Source organism: Camelus dromedarius, chromosome 16 (genome assembly GCF_036321535.1).
Source record: "Camelus dromedarius isolate mCamDro1 chromosome 16, mCamDro1.pat, whole genome shotgun sequence".
NCBI classification, from domain to species: Eukaryota; Metazoa; Chordata; class Mammalia; order Artiodactyla; family Camelidae; genus Camelus; species Camelus dromedarius.
In genome coordinates, this window is record NC_087451.1 from 28,849,911 (window position 1) to 28,862,920 (window position 13,010).

At 60.4% G+C, this 13,010-nt stretch overlaps 1 protein-coding gene across 12 annotated transcripts in view; it reads right to left on the reverse strand.

Annotated features, from left to right (window-relative positions):
* The window catches only part of CARD14 (caspase recruitment domain family member 14), a 32,041-nt gene that overhangs the window by 853 nt on the left and 18,178 nt on the right, over window positions 1-13,010 (reverse strand). For 10 of the 12 annotated variants that reach the window (XM_031469253.2, XM_031469264.2, XM_031469247.2 and 7 more), the window contains 15 exons: window positions 12,125-12,244; window positions 11,369-11,494; window positions 10,821-10,964; window positions 9,675-9,776; window positions 9,020-9,162; window positions 8,837-8,931; window positions 7,500-7,560; window positions 7,083-7,275; window positions 5,510-5,627; window positions 5,102-5,339; window positions 4,067-4,130; window positions 3,681-3,795; window positions 2,633-2,806; window positions 781-902; window positions 6-121 (listed from right to left, as the gene is read on the reverse strand). In XM_031469253.2, the coding sequence (XP_031325113.1) occupies window positions 6-121; window positions 781-902; window positions 2,633-2,806; window positions 3,681-3,795; window positions 4,067-4,130; window positions 5,102-5,339; window positions 5,510-5,627; window positions 7,083-7,275; window positions 7,500-7,560; window positions 8,837-8,931; window positions 9,020-9,162; window positions 9,675-9,776; window positions 10,821-10,964; window positions 11,369-11,494; window positions 12,125-12,244 (1,931 nt within the window). The remainder of the gene's footprint in view (window positions 1-5; window positions 122-780; window positions 903-2,632; window positions 2,807-3,680; window positions 3,796-4,066; window positions 4,131-5,101; window positions 5,340-5,509; window positions 5,628-7,082; window positions 7,276-7,499; window positions 7,561-8,836; window positions 8,932-9,019; window positions 9,163-9,674; window positions 9,777-10,820; window positions 10,965-11,368; window positions 11,495-12,124; window positions 12,245-13,010) is intronic. The other 2 variants (XM_031469262.2, XM_031469263.2) reach the window with 2 other exon arrangements.

Sequence of the window (13,010 nt, forward strand, 5' to 3'; positions counted from 1 at the left end):
CCTACTTGAATTTCTTTGCCACCTTCTCGTTGATGGAGACGTGGATGATGATGGGGAAGACTTCCATCTTGTGCAGGACACAGATGCTGTCCAGCCGGACATCCAGGAGGGCGTGGGTGTTCTGGAGGGGAGAAGTGGGTCAAGATCATGCACCCCAGAGGGAGAAGGGGGGCCCACACCTGGGAGTGGCGCCAAGAGAGGGGAGCGAAAGGTCAGGTAGGATGGAGGTTTGTAAGGAGAACAGGAAGAGAATTCGGGAATGCCCCTTTGTGCAAGGGTGCTTGCTGTACAGTTTTAAAAGTTCCCATCCATTTGATTTTTCACTTGGGAAGTCTAGACATTACAGGCCATTGGGACTGAGACCGCGTGGAGCTCACACCCTAGGAGCCGGACGGCTCTGTCAACCCCCTTGGGAGTCGGGGGTGGGGGGGATGGGGCTGTCCCGCCTCCGACTCAGCTGCCCTGGCTCTTTGAGTTCATATAAACTCGACTGCTTCCAGCGAGCTGCTTAGCGCACGCGCTGGGCCTTAGGAGGGCCGTCTCCATCTTACTCATTACAGGTGTTTATTGAACGCTCCCTGCTGCAGAGGAAGAGGCTCAGGGGAGCGAAGAGGCTCGCCCAAGATCACGTGGATTCCAGGTGGCAGAAGCAGGGTGTGTCTTCCTGGGATGGAACCAGACACGAGCTGAGTACTAACCTGGGGTGTCCGGGGGCCCTAGCGGTTGGCCTTTCCTGCCCTTTCCCACTGCCCTCCTCTGGAGCCCCCCCCTACCTCTTACCTTTTCCATGAGGGACTCGACTGCTCTGCGGGTCACACAGTAGTGGCCACCGGGTGCCTCCCTCTCCTGGATGATGTCCCCTCTCTGGCAGGAGGTGTCATACTCCTCCTGGCTCAGGTACTCTGCAGGTGACAGTTGATGGATGTCACACACCCAGCTGTTCCCGCAGGAGCCCGTGCCAAACACCCCTGCCCCCATGGACCCCCACCAGCTCTGGGAAGCCCGTCCTGTGTGCCCCTGCTCTTCCCGCTCCCAGGGGTCTGTGCCCGGCACGTTCACCCTAAATCATCAGACACAGCAGGTGCACAGTCAGTGCCAGGACATGGGTGGATGGTTGGAAGGAAGGAAGGAAGGAGGGACAGATGTAGATAACCCCTCTCCTATCACTTTCCAGGCTCCAAACTCACATATCCAACTTCCTGCATCCAGAAATCCCTCTGATTTCAAATCACTGGTTCTCATCCAGGGGCACTTTTGTCCCCAGCGTGCTCTCCTGCTGGCCTCCGCCTTCCAAAGTGCCCCCAGATCCTGGTGATCCCAGCCTGCAGATGGCTCTCAGGGCTGCCCTTTCCTCCTGACTGTGGTTTTGCTGCACCCCCTCTGGCTCCCGGCATTCTGGTGGTCCTCAGCTCATCTCCCAGCCCCTAGCCACGCCCTTCTCCAAGCCATCTTCACCACAGGCATTCAAGGACCAGGCCCGGTCATGTCTCCCTGCCTGTTACATAGCATGGCACGTCCGGGTGCCTGCCCCCGCCCCTGTCATGCCACCTGCGCCTCGGTGCCCTTGCACATTCTGCTCCCTTAGCCTGGACTGCCTTGTTCTGCTCACAAACTCCTGCCTGCCCGTCAGATCACAGCCTCCATCCCTGCCCCCTCCCAGGACTCCCGCTTTTGGCCATCACGGAGCTTACGCCGTGTCTTTAGGTGTTTTTCTCCAGCAGGGCAGAACAGACCTCCGAGGGCCTCTTGAACTCCCTGTCTCTAGCCCCCTACACAGAGCCTGGCACACAGCCGGTGCTCGCCGGAGGAACCTCGTGGACCAAGCCCGCTGCCCTCTGTCCCCTCTGGACTCCAGGAGGGAAGGGCAGGCCCTGTTCACACTCAGGCTGTGACACAGCTCTCCCTGGAGCCACCACGGAGGGGCGGTGGGTGGGTAGATGAAAGCGACAAGGAGCTAACTCCCACTCTCCAACCTGCCAAACCACCTTTCCTGCTGAGCAGGGACACTCAGGCTCTGTCCCCTGGGACCCAGGATCCCCAGTGGCCGGTCCGTCTCCATGGCTCTACACGGAGTGGCTTTGGGCAGGAGGACAGAGCCCTTTGGTCGTACAGCTCTGGTTAACTACAAGCCTATCTGCCGCCAGTAGCCGCTCCGGGTGGAATGACAGCCCCCCAAAATCCACGTCCACCTGAAAGCTCAGAAGGCAGCCTTTGTTGGAAACAGGGTTTTGCACACGGAGCTAGTTAGGATGGGGTCACACAGGAGCAGGGTGGCCCTAAGTCCAGTGACTGGTTCCTTGTAAGAAGATCGTGTGAAGATAGAGAGGCGAGGAGGCGGAGGCTGGAGCGATGCAACCCCAAGCCGCCAGAGCAGGAAGGGGCCGGAGGGCGCGCCCCTAGGGCCTTCAGGGGGAGGGCGGCCTGCGGGGGCATCCTGATTCCAGACTTCTGGCCTCCAGAACCGTGAGACAATAAATCTCTGCCTTTCCAGCCCCCTAGTTGGTGGTCCTTTGTCACGGCTTCCCTGCGACCTCCTCTGGCCATGCTGCCCTCCTGAAAGCAGGCATGGAGTGTTGCCGAGGCCCTGCTCCGCCAGCCACCAGCCAGGCGGGACTCCCAGCTGAGCGCCTACCTGCTAGGCATCTCTTAAACCCGTGGAGGAGGCACAGCTTCTTGATCAGGATCTTCCCGACTACCCCGGGCACGAAGAGCACGGGCCGGGCCTGGCTGGGCCGGCGGGGGTGCACCAGGGTGTAGGGCACCAGGGTGAAGCAGCTCTCGGCCCAGAAGCCCATGGTGGGGGGCTCTGCGGGGAGAAGAGCTGTGAGCCGCTGGGCCAGGCTGCTCCCTCGCGTCACCAGGTCCCCGGCCCCACCCCCGGAGGGACACGTCTGCTTTGCGCGCTGGTACAGCCCCAGCAACTGCAGGGCCACATGGGGTCTGGCACGATGCACTGTGCGCTCCACACCCACCCTGGCTGAGCGATTCCCTTGTGCTGGCTGACCAGATGCCCTGTGGTTCCCCAGAAGTAGCTCCGCAAGCTGCAGTTCAAGCTGTTCTCCTCATTTGGCCCACAAAGAGGATAGAAGCCCACTTTCTTCCTTCTAAACGATCTGGAAACCTCCTGTGTTGTCAGCCCTGGCCTCCAAGGACTCAACCCCAGTCCTTCCCTCCCTCCTGAGTCCCTCCTCTCGGCTCCTGGTCATCCAGGTTAGATTATGCACTCAGAAAACTTTTCAAGGAGAACATTCACCTTCCTCTAAATTCACTTCCGCTCATCTTCCTGCACAGTTTTACCTGCTCGGGGGTCCGGGCTGTGCTGGCCTCTGTCACGGCCTCATGCCCACACCCGTCCCTCAGCAGCTGTCTGAGGGGTCCACTGGTTTGTGCAACGCTGGGCACTTGGAGGGAGTTCACGCTGCACTATTCTAAAGGGACTGCTGACCACGTGATCGTACCAGTGGCTTCAGACCGTTTTATCAGGGCGGGTTACAGAAGTACAGGAGTGCTGGTTAAAGGACACTGAAGTTGTGCACCTCAACTGCTCTCCAGAAAGACACACAGACATCAGTTATGATTCTTAAAACACTGACTCTGGCCTAGGTGAGTGGGGTCACCCTGACCCAGCTGACCAACCAGAGCAACTCCCAGAGACCCTCCACCAGCTCCACCCACCTCACCTTCTGCCCAGCTTGGGTCCAACTGGCCCCCATCAAAGGATGACCACAGAGGGCTGGCCTTGGTTCGGTCCACACTGACGATGCGGACCAACTTTCGGGCTCCCCCAGAAGGCTGCTGGATGGGGGAGAAGGGACGTCCACACAGGACTGGGGGCCTGGTACCCCACCCCCGGCAAATCCAGGGTGGTCCCTGGACCTCCAGGCTGTGCCTGTCTTCCAGCCCACCCCAGGTGGGACCCTCTGAGTGGAAGGCAGGGTCGACTGGGCCCCTGCCTCCAGATGATGTGAGCCTGGGGAGGAGGAAGGCCACGGGAGAGAGGCAAGGCCCACCCGAGTGGGACCCGGCTTCCAGGATCTGGGCTGGCCGGGTGAGCTCGCCGCCTCACCTTGCGGGCGACGGTGCTCTGATGAGCCATGTCCTGGATGAGGCCGATGAGCAGCTGCTGGGCCCTGCACAGAGGAGGACGCCCCGGCCCAGCTTCAGGGAGGGCTGGGCGGGAAAGGACGCCCCGGCCCAGTGCCCCAGGACACCCCCCTGCACAGGCCGCAGTTCTCCACCCCGGAGGCCACTACAGCCCTCTGGGCTTGTAAAAACCTGCAGAGCATCCACCCAACCCTGGAGATGCCAGCTGAGTTGTCCTGAGGTGGGACCCGGCTGACGCAGTGTGAGCAGGCCGGAGGCCAGTGCTCCAGACCCTCACTTCTCCCGGTGTGGCCTGTGGACTTCAGCCTGGCATCACCCAGAGACCGTGCTGGAAATGCAGTCTCAGGCCTCTCCCTGCCCCCGCTGAGTCTGACCTCCAGGTGACAGAATCTGTACTGAGCCGGACAAGACACTGCGCTCTGTGCCCCATGGCTGATCCAGAACGTGGTTCTGCGCGGGGGAGACGCTGCTCCCAGGGAGGGCACCTGCTGGCCTGGCTGGCCCAGGACTTGGGGTTGCCCGGGATATGGGGTTTTCTGTGCTAAAACCAAGACAGCCCTGGACACACCAGCTCGATGGGTCACCTACCCCCAGGGTGCACAGGAGACATCCCTGGTTGTCACACCTGGGGCGAGGGGCACTACTGGCACCCAGCGGGTGGGGGCCAGGATGCCACTCAACATCCTGCAGTGACCTGGACGGCCCCCCAGGACGAAGAGTGAGCCAGCTCCAAATGTCAGTACTGCTGAGGGAGAGAAACTGGTCCTGAATGCTCTAGAGTGCTCTGGGACTGAGGTCCATCCCTTCTCACAAAGCCCCGTCTAAGCAGTGAACGTGGCATTCCACTTCTTTGAGGCACCCCACCCTCTACCCCTGGGCAGTGGAGGGAGCCTCAGGAAGGCTGTCCCTCCCGGGCAGGAGGGGACCCCCATGCTAAGTGAGACCACGCAGTGCCACCCCCCTGGGGGAAGGGGTGGGGCCCACGATGGCCACTCACCTCGTGTAGTTGGGGACAGCGCCGTGTTCGGTGCCCTTGGTGCATTGGGGGCTGACGCGGTGGGCATGCCAGCAGCTGCCCCCCTGGAACAGCGTGTCTGTGATGTGCAGGACGTCGTTGCAGTGCACCTGCAGCTCCCCCTCTGCCCGCCCCTCCATGGCCAGGTTGACCCGGATGTAGAAGGAGTCCCCTGACGTGGCCACTTTGGCTTCCATGTCCTGGACCAGCTTCTTATAACCTGATCAAAGAGGACATGAGGACAGGTAACCCTGGGGCCGGATCCCCCGAGAGGACGGTTCTGCCCCGAGAGCTTCTGCAGACTTGGGGCCCAGCCTGGCTCTGGAATGCGCTGGGAGCCTTGGCATTGGTGGCCTCTGGGGGAAGGGGAGGGGGCTGAGGACTGTGTACCTTCCACGTTGACCTTCACAGACAGGCAGCAGAAGCCGTTCACCCTCTGGAGAAGTCTGACGGCTCGCTCCAGAGTCATGCCCTCCAGGACGGCCTTGGACAAGGGCTCCGTTTCCACCTGAGGGCAAATCTCGAGGGTCACTGCTTTGATCAGGGTTCTGCAGCCACAGTCTGAGTGTAGGCGTGTGCCCCGCAGGAGACCCACGCCTTCCCGGACACCCACACGCGCCCTCAGAGCCTTCGTCCATCACCCGCCCGGCGTCGGGACGTCTTGGTACAGCGCCTCCAGGCTACACACCTTCCGCCCGAGATCGTGTACTGAGATGGCCCCTGTGCCCCGAGTTTCTGCCCTATGACATGCTCTGTTCCAGGGCAGCGTTCAGCCTGGGACTACTGACATCTGGGGCCACCCTGGGCCCTGCAGGATGTTTTGTGGCATCCCTGGCCTCCAGGCACCAGCTGCCAGGGCACCCTTCAGGCCACCACGTCCCCAGCTGTGAAACCCACGGGGCTCTCGTCCACTCACTCGTTCCTGGTGGTGTTTCACTTTAGGAGAGTTCATGTTTTTATGAGAAAAAAATGTGTTTCTAACACCGTTAGAACTGAACTGGCCCCACTGGGATATCAGGACTGTCTCATATAGGGGCTCCACTGCTGTAACCACAACGTGAGCTGATAATTGCGAACCTCGAGGACTCTCAGAAACGTGACGAGGGGCCTGTGTCGTGGGGCGGAGAGGGGTCAGACTACCTACCGGGTGACACATCAGGAGCTCCACATGTGACCATTCAAGAGCTCGGCTTGGCATGTGGACAGCTAGGGGGAAGCTGTGGGGTTCGCAGGACTCCTGACCGGGGGCACAGCCCCTCCCTGTCCACCCAGCACTTGCCTTCACGCCCTACGACCCACCCCCCGGTGGGGCCTCAGGAATGGGTGACGCCTGTTTGCTCATTTCTTTCTATTCTTAAAAGCTTGAAGTTTAATGATTCTGCTTTTAGGCGCCATCAAAGTCACCTCCCTGTCCATGTGTCTGCTTAATACTATAATTAGTTAAGTTGTACACTTAGGTTTTCTGCAATTTAATGAATATTTTACAATAAAAAAGTTTTAAAATGCCCCCAATAGTTAAAATAGTGAGTTTTGTTATGTGTCTTTTCACACACACACACACACACACACACAAACACACACACACACACGCACACACACAATGACAGTGAACAGTTTACAGTTTAAAAAAAAGCCCCCATCAGAATCGTACATGGCCTTTGTCGAAAGATCCCTGGGTCAAGACTACCGCAGCCCACAGCCCTCTCACCGCGCGGGCCCAGCCTCGCTCGGCTCGCAAGTCCACCCTCCGGGCCCGAGGATGTCGGCCTGCAGGAGGGTGCAGGGGCCTGGCGAGAGTCCCTGGGGCGAATCCCTGGGGCTCTCCTCTAAGTGGGTGTGACGCTCTGATTTCCATCAGCCCGAGAAGGAGCTCGGGCCACGCCAACACCACACCTTCGTGAAGCTGGGTCTGCGGCTGCCGCTACCGCCCCTGAGAGGATGCCGGGCTCCAGGGCACACTCACCATCGTGATCTGCGTGCCAGGGCGCAAGGCCATCTGGTCGGCCGCGGAGCCCGGTGTGACCCGGTGAATGAAGATGCCCGTGAGGTTCCCACCAATGACGCTTATCTGCTCCAGCAGCGCATCCCCCTGGAAAGCCAGCACCGTGACCTGGCTCAGGATCTTGAGGGCCGGCCTCCGCCGCACCGGGATGCTGCTGCGGGAGGGGAGGGGTACGAGCTCACAAGGCCCAGTGCAGGAGTGGGGCCAGGCAGTCGGGCGAGGCCGCCTCCCCATCGGCCCTCTAGCCCAGCATTCTGGAATTTTCCTTCCCCCTCCTTGACCTCATCCTCAGAAAGGCTGTCACCTCCCAACAGTGGTGGAACACAGCCCTCGCTCTGCTCTGCCACCTGCTGGCCCTGGCCCCCGCCCTCTGCTCACCTGGTGGAGAGGCAGGGGTCCCCAGAGGACGGCTGCAGGCTGTTCTCAGACTCTGGAAGGTCTAGGAGGAAGCTGGGCTTAGACACGGAGCCAGGCTGGCCCCCCAGGTCTCCCTACTCCTGACGGAGCCCCGGCTCACCTGTGCAGCTCCAGTGCCCACCCCTAGCCACGAACACCCCCTACCTGTCCTTTCAGGGAAGCTGAACCTTCTCTTCTGCCTCCCTTCCTTGATGTCTAGAATCCTGACTCACCTCCCTCAGAGCAGGAGTAGCTCATGGAGAGTTGCACCCACCAGGGTCTGACCTACGTCGTGTCCCTTTGCGATATTCAAATGAGTTGCCAACATTTTATAAGACAGGGACTCTGGAGCGTGGATTTCTGGTTTCACTTGGAAAATCAAATCAAGTGTAGCCCTGGGTCCCTACTTCTGTGTGGCAGCCATCGCCAGCACGCCCCAGGCCACACTGCCACCCAGCTGGCCGTGGCAGGCCCCTGAGTTGGCAGTCCCAGGACTAGAGGCCCCAGGGTCTCACCTAGGCCTGTATGCGGCCTGTGAGGCAGGCAGGCAGCCCTCAGCCCAGGCATCAGCCTTCCTGCAGGTGAGGCTCCCCTCCTCACCTCCCGAGCTGCTCCCGAGGACCAGGGGCCGGCAGCCTGCACCCAGCTCACAGGCACATGTCCACTCGTGCTTACATTCAAAGCCGAGTGAAATTATGTGTTCCTGACGTACTTGAGGTCAGTTCCACTAAAAGCATGTGAATCAGGACATTACGCAGAATCATACAAAGGACAATAAAGAGCAACGACTCCCCTGCTCCTGATCTCACATCCAGGTCGGTTCTGCCTTAGGCGGGTCCTCTCCGTTGATTCGAGTCAGAAGCATGAGGACTAAGCCGCAGGAGAGATGGGAGGTCTCAGGAGGGAGGACCACTCAGGTCAGAAGCAGGCACCTTGGCCAGGAGCAGTGAGCTCAGAAGCCTGATGCCCTCTGATGTCACTAGGAGGCCCAAGTGTCCACGGGTCAGAGCAGGGAGGGACAGAGAGAGGACACGCGTGCCTGGGGCTGCTGAACGTCAGTGCTGAGCTGGACATGGAGGTGAATGCAACTCCCCTGGCCTCCGGGGAGGAACAAAAGCACACCCAGTAAACAGAGCGTATCTGGACACTGGTTTGAGCTGCCAGGCAGCCTGGATTTTGCCACAGGCCCGGGCAGGGCAGCAGTCAAGTTCACTCCTCTCTGCCCATCTCCTGGAGAGCCTGAGGTGCCTCACCCACCTTCCTGAAGATCCCCAGCCCAGGGGAGGTAAGTGGCTGCAGAGGCCGGGGGGTGCACTCACCTGCCTGGTCTACAATCTCATAGTCCAGGTCGGCGTCGTCCACCTTGGCACCCAGGCAGCTCCCCTGGTCTACCTCCAGGATTTCCGGGCAGCTACTACAACACGTAAGAAGATGGAAGTCAGCATCCCAGTGGGCTGCCAGGGGGCCCGAGTCATGGGACCCCATTACCAGTCCTGCTCTACCTGAAAGACCAGGGGTCTTCCCGGAAGTCCTCCGCGGCCCGCTTGTATAGGGACTGCTGGCTGGGAGGCACGGGGCTACTGGAGCGGAAGCTGTCCACCAGCTCGCGGCTGGACGTGGCGCTCAGGTCGGAGCAGAGCTGAGACTGCAGGAGGTGGGAGCAGAGGTCAGCATGGGGCTCAGACGGGGACCACCCAGGACACCTCCCTGCTGCCCCAGTGTGTAAGGGGAGTCATAACAAGCCACAGCCTCCCCCTGACAGGGCAGAGGCAGTGAGACAGAGGGGAGGGAGGAGCACAGAGCTAGGTCACAATAATCAAGCACCTACTATGTGCCAGGCTATTAGCTGCGTTCTGTATCTTCCATTGCTTAGGTCTCATGATAAATCTACACGGTGGTGTATATGGTCTCCCACTTCACACATACAGCATCCGACGCCCCAAGCAGCCAAGTCACGTGCTGGTGGCGTGTAAACGTGCAAGAGCAGTGAGTGGCGCTGGAGGACGCAGGCGTGCAGCGTGGATCTGAGTGTACCCCTCCGTTCACTTAATAGGCATCTCTTTAGCATCTGCTATGTGCCAGGCCCCCTTCTGCCCCAAGAGGCGAGGGTGCACCTGGTCTGGGCCCCGCCCGTGGCACCAGAGGCACTGGCCGTACCTCAGAGGGGCTGCCGTCGTCCCGCGGGCAGAGGGCAAACGTGCGCGTCAGCCGCTGCTTCCCCTTCGGACAGGGCTCCCTGGGCCCCGCCTCCTCCTTGGGCTGCCAGAGACAGCCACACGGCTGGTTAGTTCAGGGATCGTCCTCGGATGCCCTTGGGGTTTCTACCAAGCCCTAACCCCCATCTCCAGCCTCCAGCCAGCAGGAGGTTTCCTTTCATTGGCTTCCAGACAAAACAGGTACGTCCCCTCCTCCTGGCCTGGGAGCCCGGCATTGCAGGCACCGACCACGGGGACACAGAGCAAGCGGCTTGGCGCCTGCACTTCGCTCCTTTCGGGTGATATCTCTTATACTCTCCTGGTTAGACAGATGGCACACACTTAACGTATAACACGTCTATGCAGGCTGCTGCGGCGGGGGAGGCGACTGGAGAAGAAAACAAAGTGGGCTCGTCCTCCCACACGCAGAGACGGCACGGCTAGCAGCTTGCTGCCCGTCCGTCAGTCCTTCTTACGCGCGTTATGTATTTTGTGAACATGGCTGCTGTGGTGAGGGGGGAGGGAGGTCGGGGGCCGCTGCACGGGGAGGGGAGGGTCTGGCTGTGCCTCCCACCCGGGTCCCGGGCACCTCTGAAGAGTGTCGCCCGCCTGCCAGGCTGCCTGGAGCTGCGTTGCTGACGAGGCTCTAATTAGAGGCCTTACAGTCGTGTCAGCTCCGGGCAGACGCAGACCTCCACACCGCGCGTGTCACTCCACACCACGCGCGTGTCACTCCACACCGCGCGTCTGTCACCCGGCGCTCAGATAACTGACTTGCAAGCCTCCCACGGAGGCTTCACCCACCAGAGTAAGTGCTGCCTGTACAGCTTCCTATGCTTTCTTTCTTCATCAAACACCACCCTTTACAGTCTCCAGAACCTTCTGCTAAGCTGCCCCTTCTATGAGGTGCACACTGTTATCATAAAAGAGGTGCAGGAGCAGACGCAGCCTGCCCAGCTGGGCCCCGTCAACATCCGGCCACACGGGCCGCTCACGGGAGCCCGCGCGGTGTTTGCAGTTGGACCCGGTAGTGCCAGCTGGGCCCGGTGGCCAGCTCCGTCCCGCTCCGAACACGTCTGTGTCCCCGCTCTCAGCTGGCGGCGCTCACCCCGGGCGGCAGCAACTTGGCCTGCAGCTGCTGGCGCAGCCGGCAGACCTGGTCTGTCAGCTCAAACACCTTCCTACGGAGGGCGTCCTTCTCCGTCAGGCTCTGAGAAATCTCCACCTGGGCTCCGTCCCTTGCTGAGTAGGCCTGCGGGCAGAGACAGAGCCAATGTCCAGAGCGGAGGGGCCACCACGACGCAGGAGTCCAGCCAGAGGGCCCCCGTTTCTGGCCCACGTTTATCCTGGACTCCGATGCTCTCTTCATGTAAACCGTGCGGCTTTAGTACACACGGCGGGTGGGGTGCACACGAACACCCTGTGCCAGAAAGGAAGGCAGGAGGGCGGTGTACAGCGAGCGTGGCACCAGACGGCAGCCGCAGGGAGTTAAGAAACCTCCCCAGGACCAAGGAGAGAGACCCCAAGTCTGGAACCAGCTGCCATTGAGGGTGGCTGACCCGGCTGGCCAGCCTTCGGCCACGCCCAGAGGGCCCTTCTGAGCGAGGCGCGCAGGGGTGGCACCTGCTGCTCTCGGAGCCATGCCTCTCCTGGTACCTGGTCCCGCTCCTTCTGCAGCTCGACCACGTGGCTCTGCAGGGCGCCCAGCCTCTCCTTGTAGATCTCACAGTCCGCCTGCGTCTTCTGGAACTGGAGCAGGGTCTGCTCCTTCTCCTCCCAGTACTGGGCAGAGGGGGACAAGGCCGGCCCACGGAGGTCAGTGGCTCTGGGGAGGGGACTGAGGACAGGTGCGGTGGGGGCCTCAGGGAGAGGGTGGGGAGAGGCTCTAGAGGGAACTTAGGCGAATTCATGCTCGCTTCCTAAGTGCTGGATTTCCGGCGCATCTACAGAGCTGCTGCGCTGGTCGTATTTTAATTTAGTCATCAAAGTGCACACGGGCGCTGCACGCCTAACTGTGTCTTATTTATTCCACGTCCCAAACCCATAAATAATTTCCCTCCTCCTGCCGCATTGTCTTCCACCGTCTTCTTTCTCCTTGTCCTCCCTGTGCCTTTTATAGCAACTAAATCAACCTCCGGCTCGCCTCTGGGGGCGCCACACACTTGAAATCACTCTGTGCTTTAATCATGTGTCTGCATGGCCTGTCTTCTGACCACCCCGCGAGTAGACGTGACCTCTAGTGTCAGACTGACGGTAAGGCTTTGATGGAGGAATAAACAAACGGGCCAACACCTTCATTAGGCAAAGTTGGTTTTAAGCTCAGTGTGGATTAAAGAATCTGATTCTCCTCCCCACCCACCCTGCCCCGCCCCGACGGGCAGTCCCGGCCCTACGCACAGCCCGGAGGCTCACCTGCTTGCGCTGTCTCTCAGCGGCCACGGCCCGCTCCCGCAGAGAGTGAATGCGGTCCACCAGCTCCTGCCTGGTCTCCAGGGCCTCGTCCAGGTTCTGCTCCAGAATGTCCTTCTCCGCCTGGCAAGGACAGGTCAGCCCAGGGGCCCAGACCTCCCCAGAGGCCTGGCCCTGAAGGAGCACCGCGGCACCCCATCCTGAGGGTAGGAGGCAGGAAGCTTCGAGGCTGGGTGTGTGGGTGGGTTTAGCCTTATTGTTGCACGGCAGGCAGGAGAAAAGGCAAGCTCAGCAACCGGGATGGGGCACGTGCATTTCCACTGCACACGCGCGTGGCGAGGGCACGGAGCAGAGAAGGCTGAGAGCCGCCAAGGGGGGCGCCGCACCTCCTCCCTCTAGGAAGTTTCTGCCCGCTCCTTTGACAAGTCCACCCCCGGAGCTTCCAGCAGCGGGAACGCCAGCAGCATGTCATTCAGTTCTCACGCCCACTTTAATGAACAATGGCCCAGCCCAGGCCTTGTGACGGCAGTGCCAGGGCGGCGGGCTGCCCCGCACCCCGTGAACGTCTATTGAAGGACCAGCTCAAGAAATAGATACTTTTGATTGAAAGGGACTGAAGAGGAGAAGCAGAGGGTTTGCATAATTCCAGGGCTTCGGTCACTAAATTCTCTGCATCCTACAATCCCCACACCCCTGTGCCCGTATGGGCAGGACGGCAGAATATTTTTCAGGCAGAAAGGTTCCCTTCCGCCCCCCACCCACACACACACCCTTAAAGCTAATCTCATCCTTTATAACCAGCCCCATCTACTTGAAAACAACACGGCAGCAAACCAGCTGAGGGAGGCTTCTGAGTTCGTCTGCAATAGCTGTGGGTTCTCCCAACGTT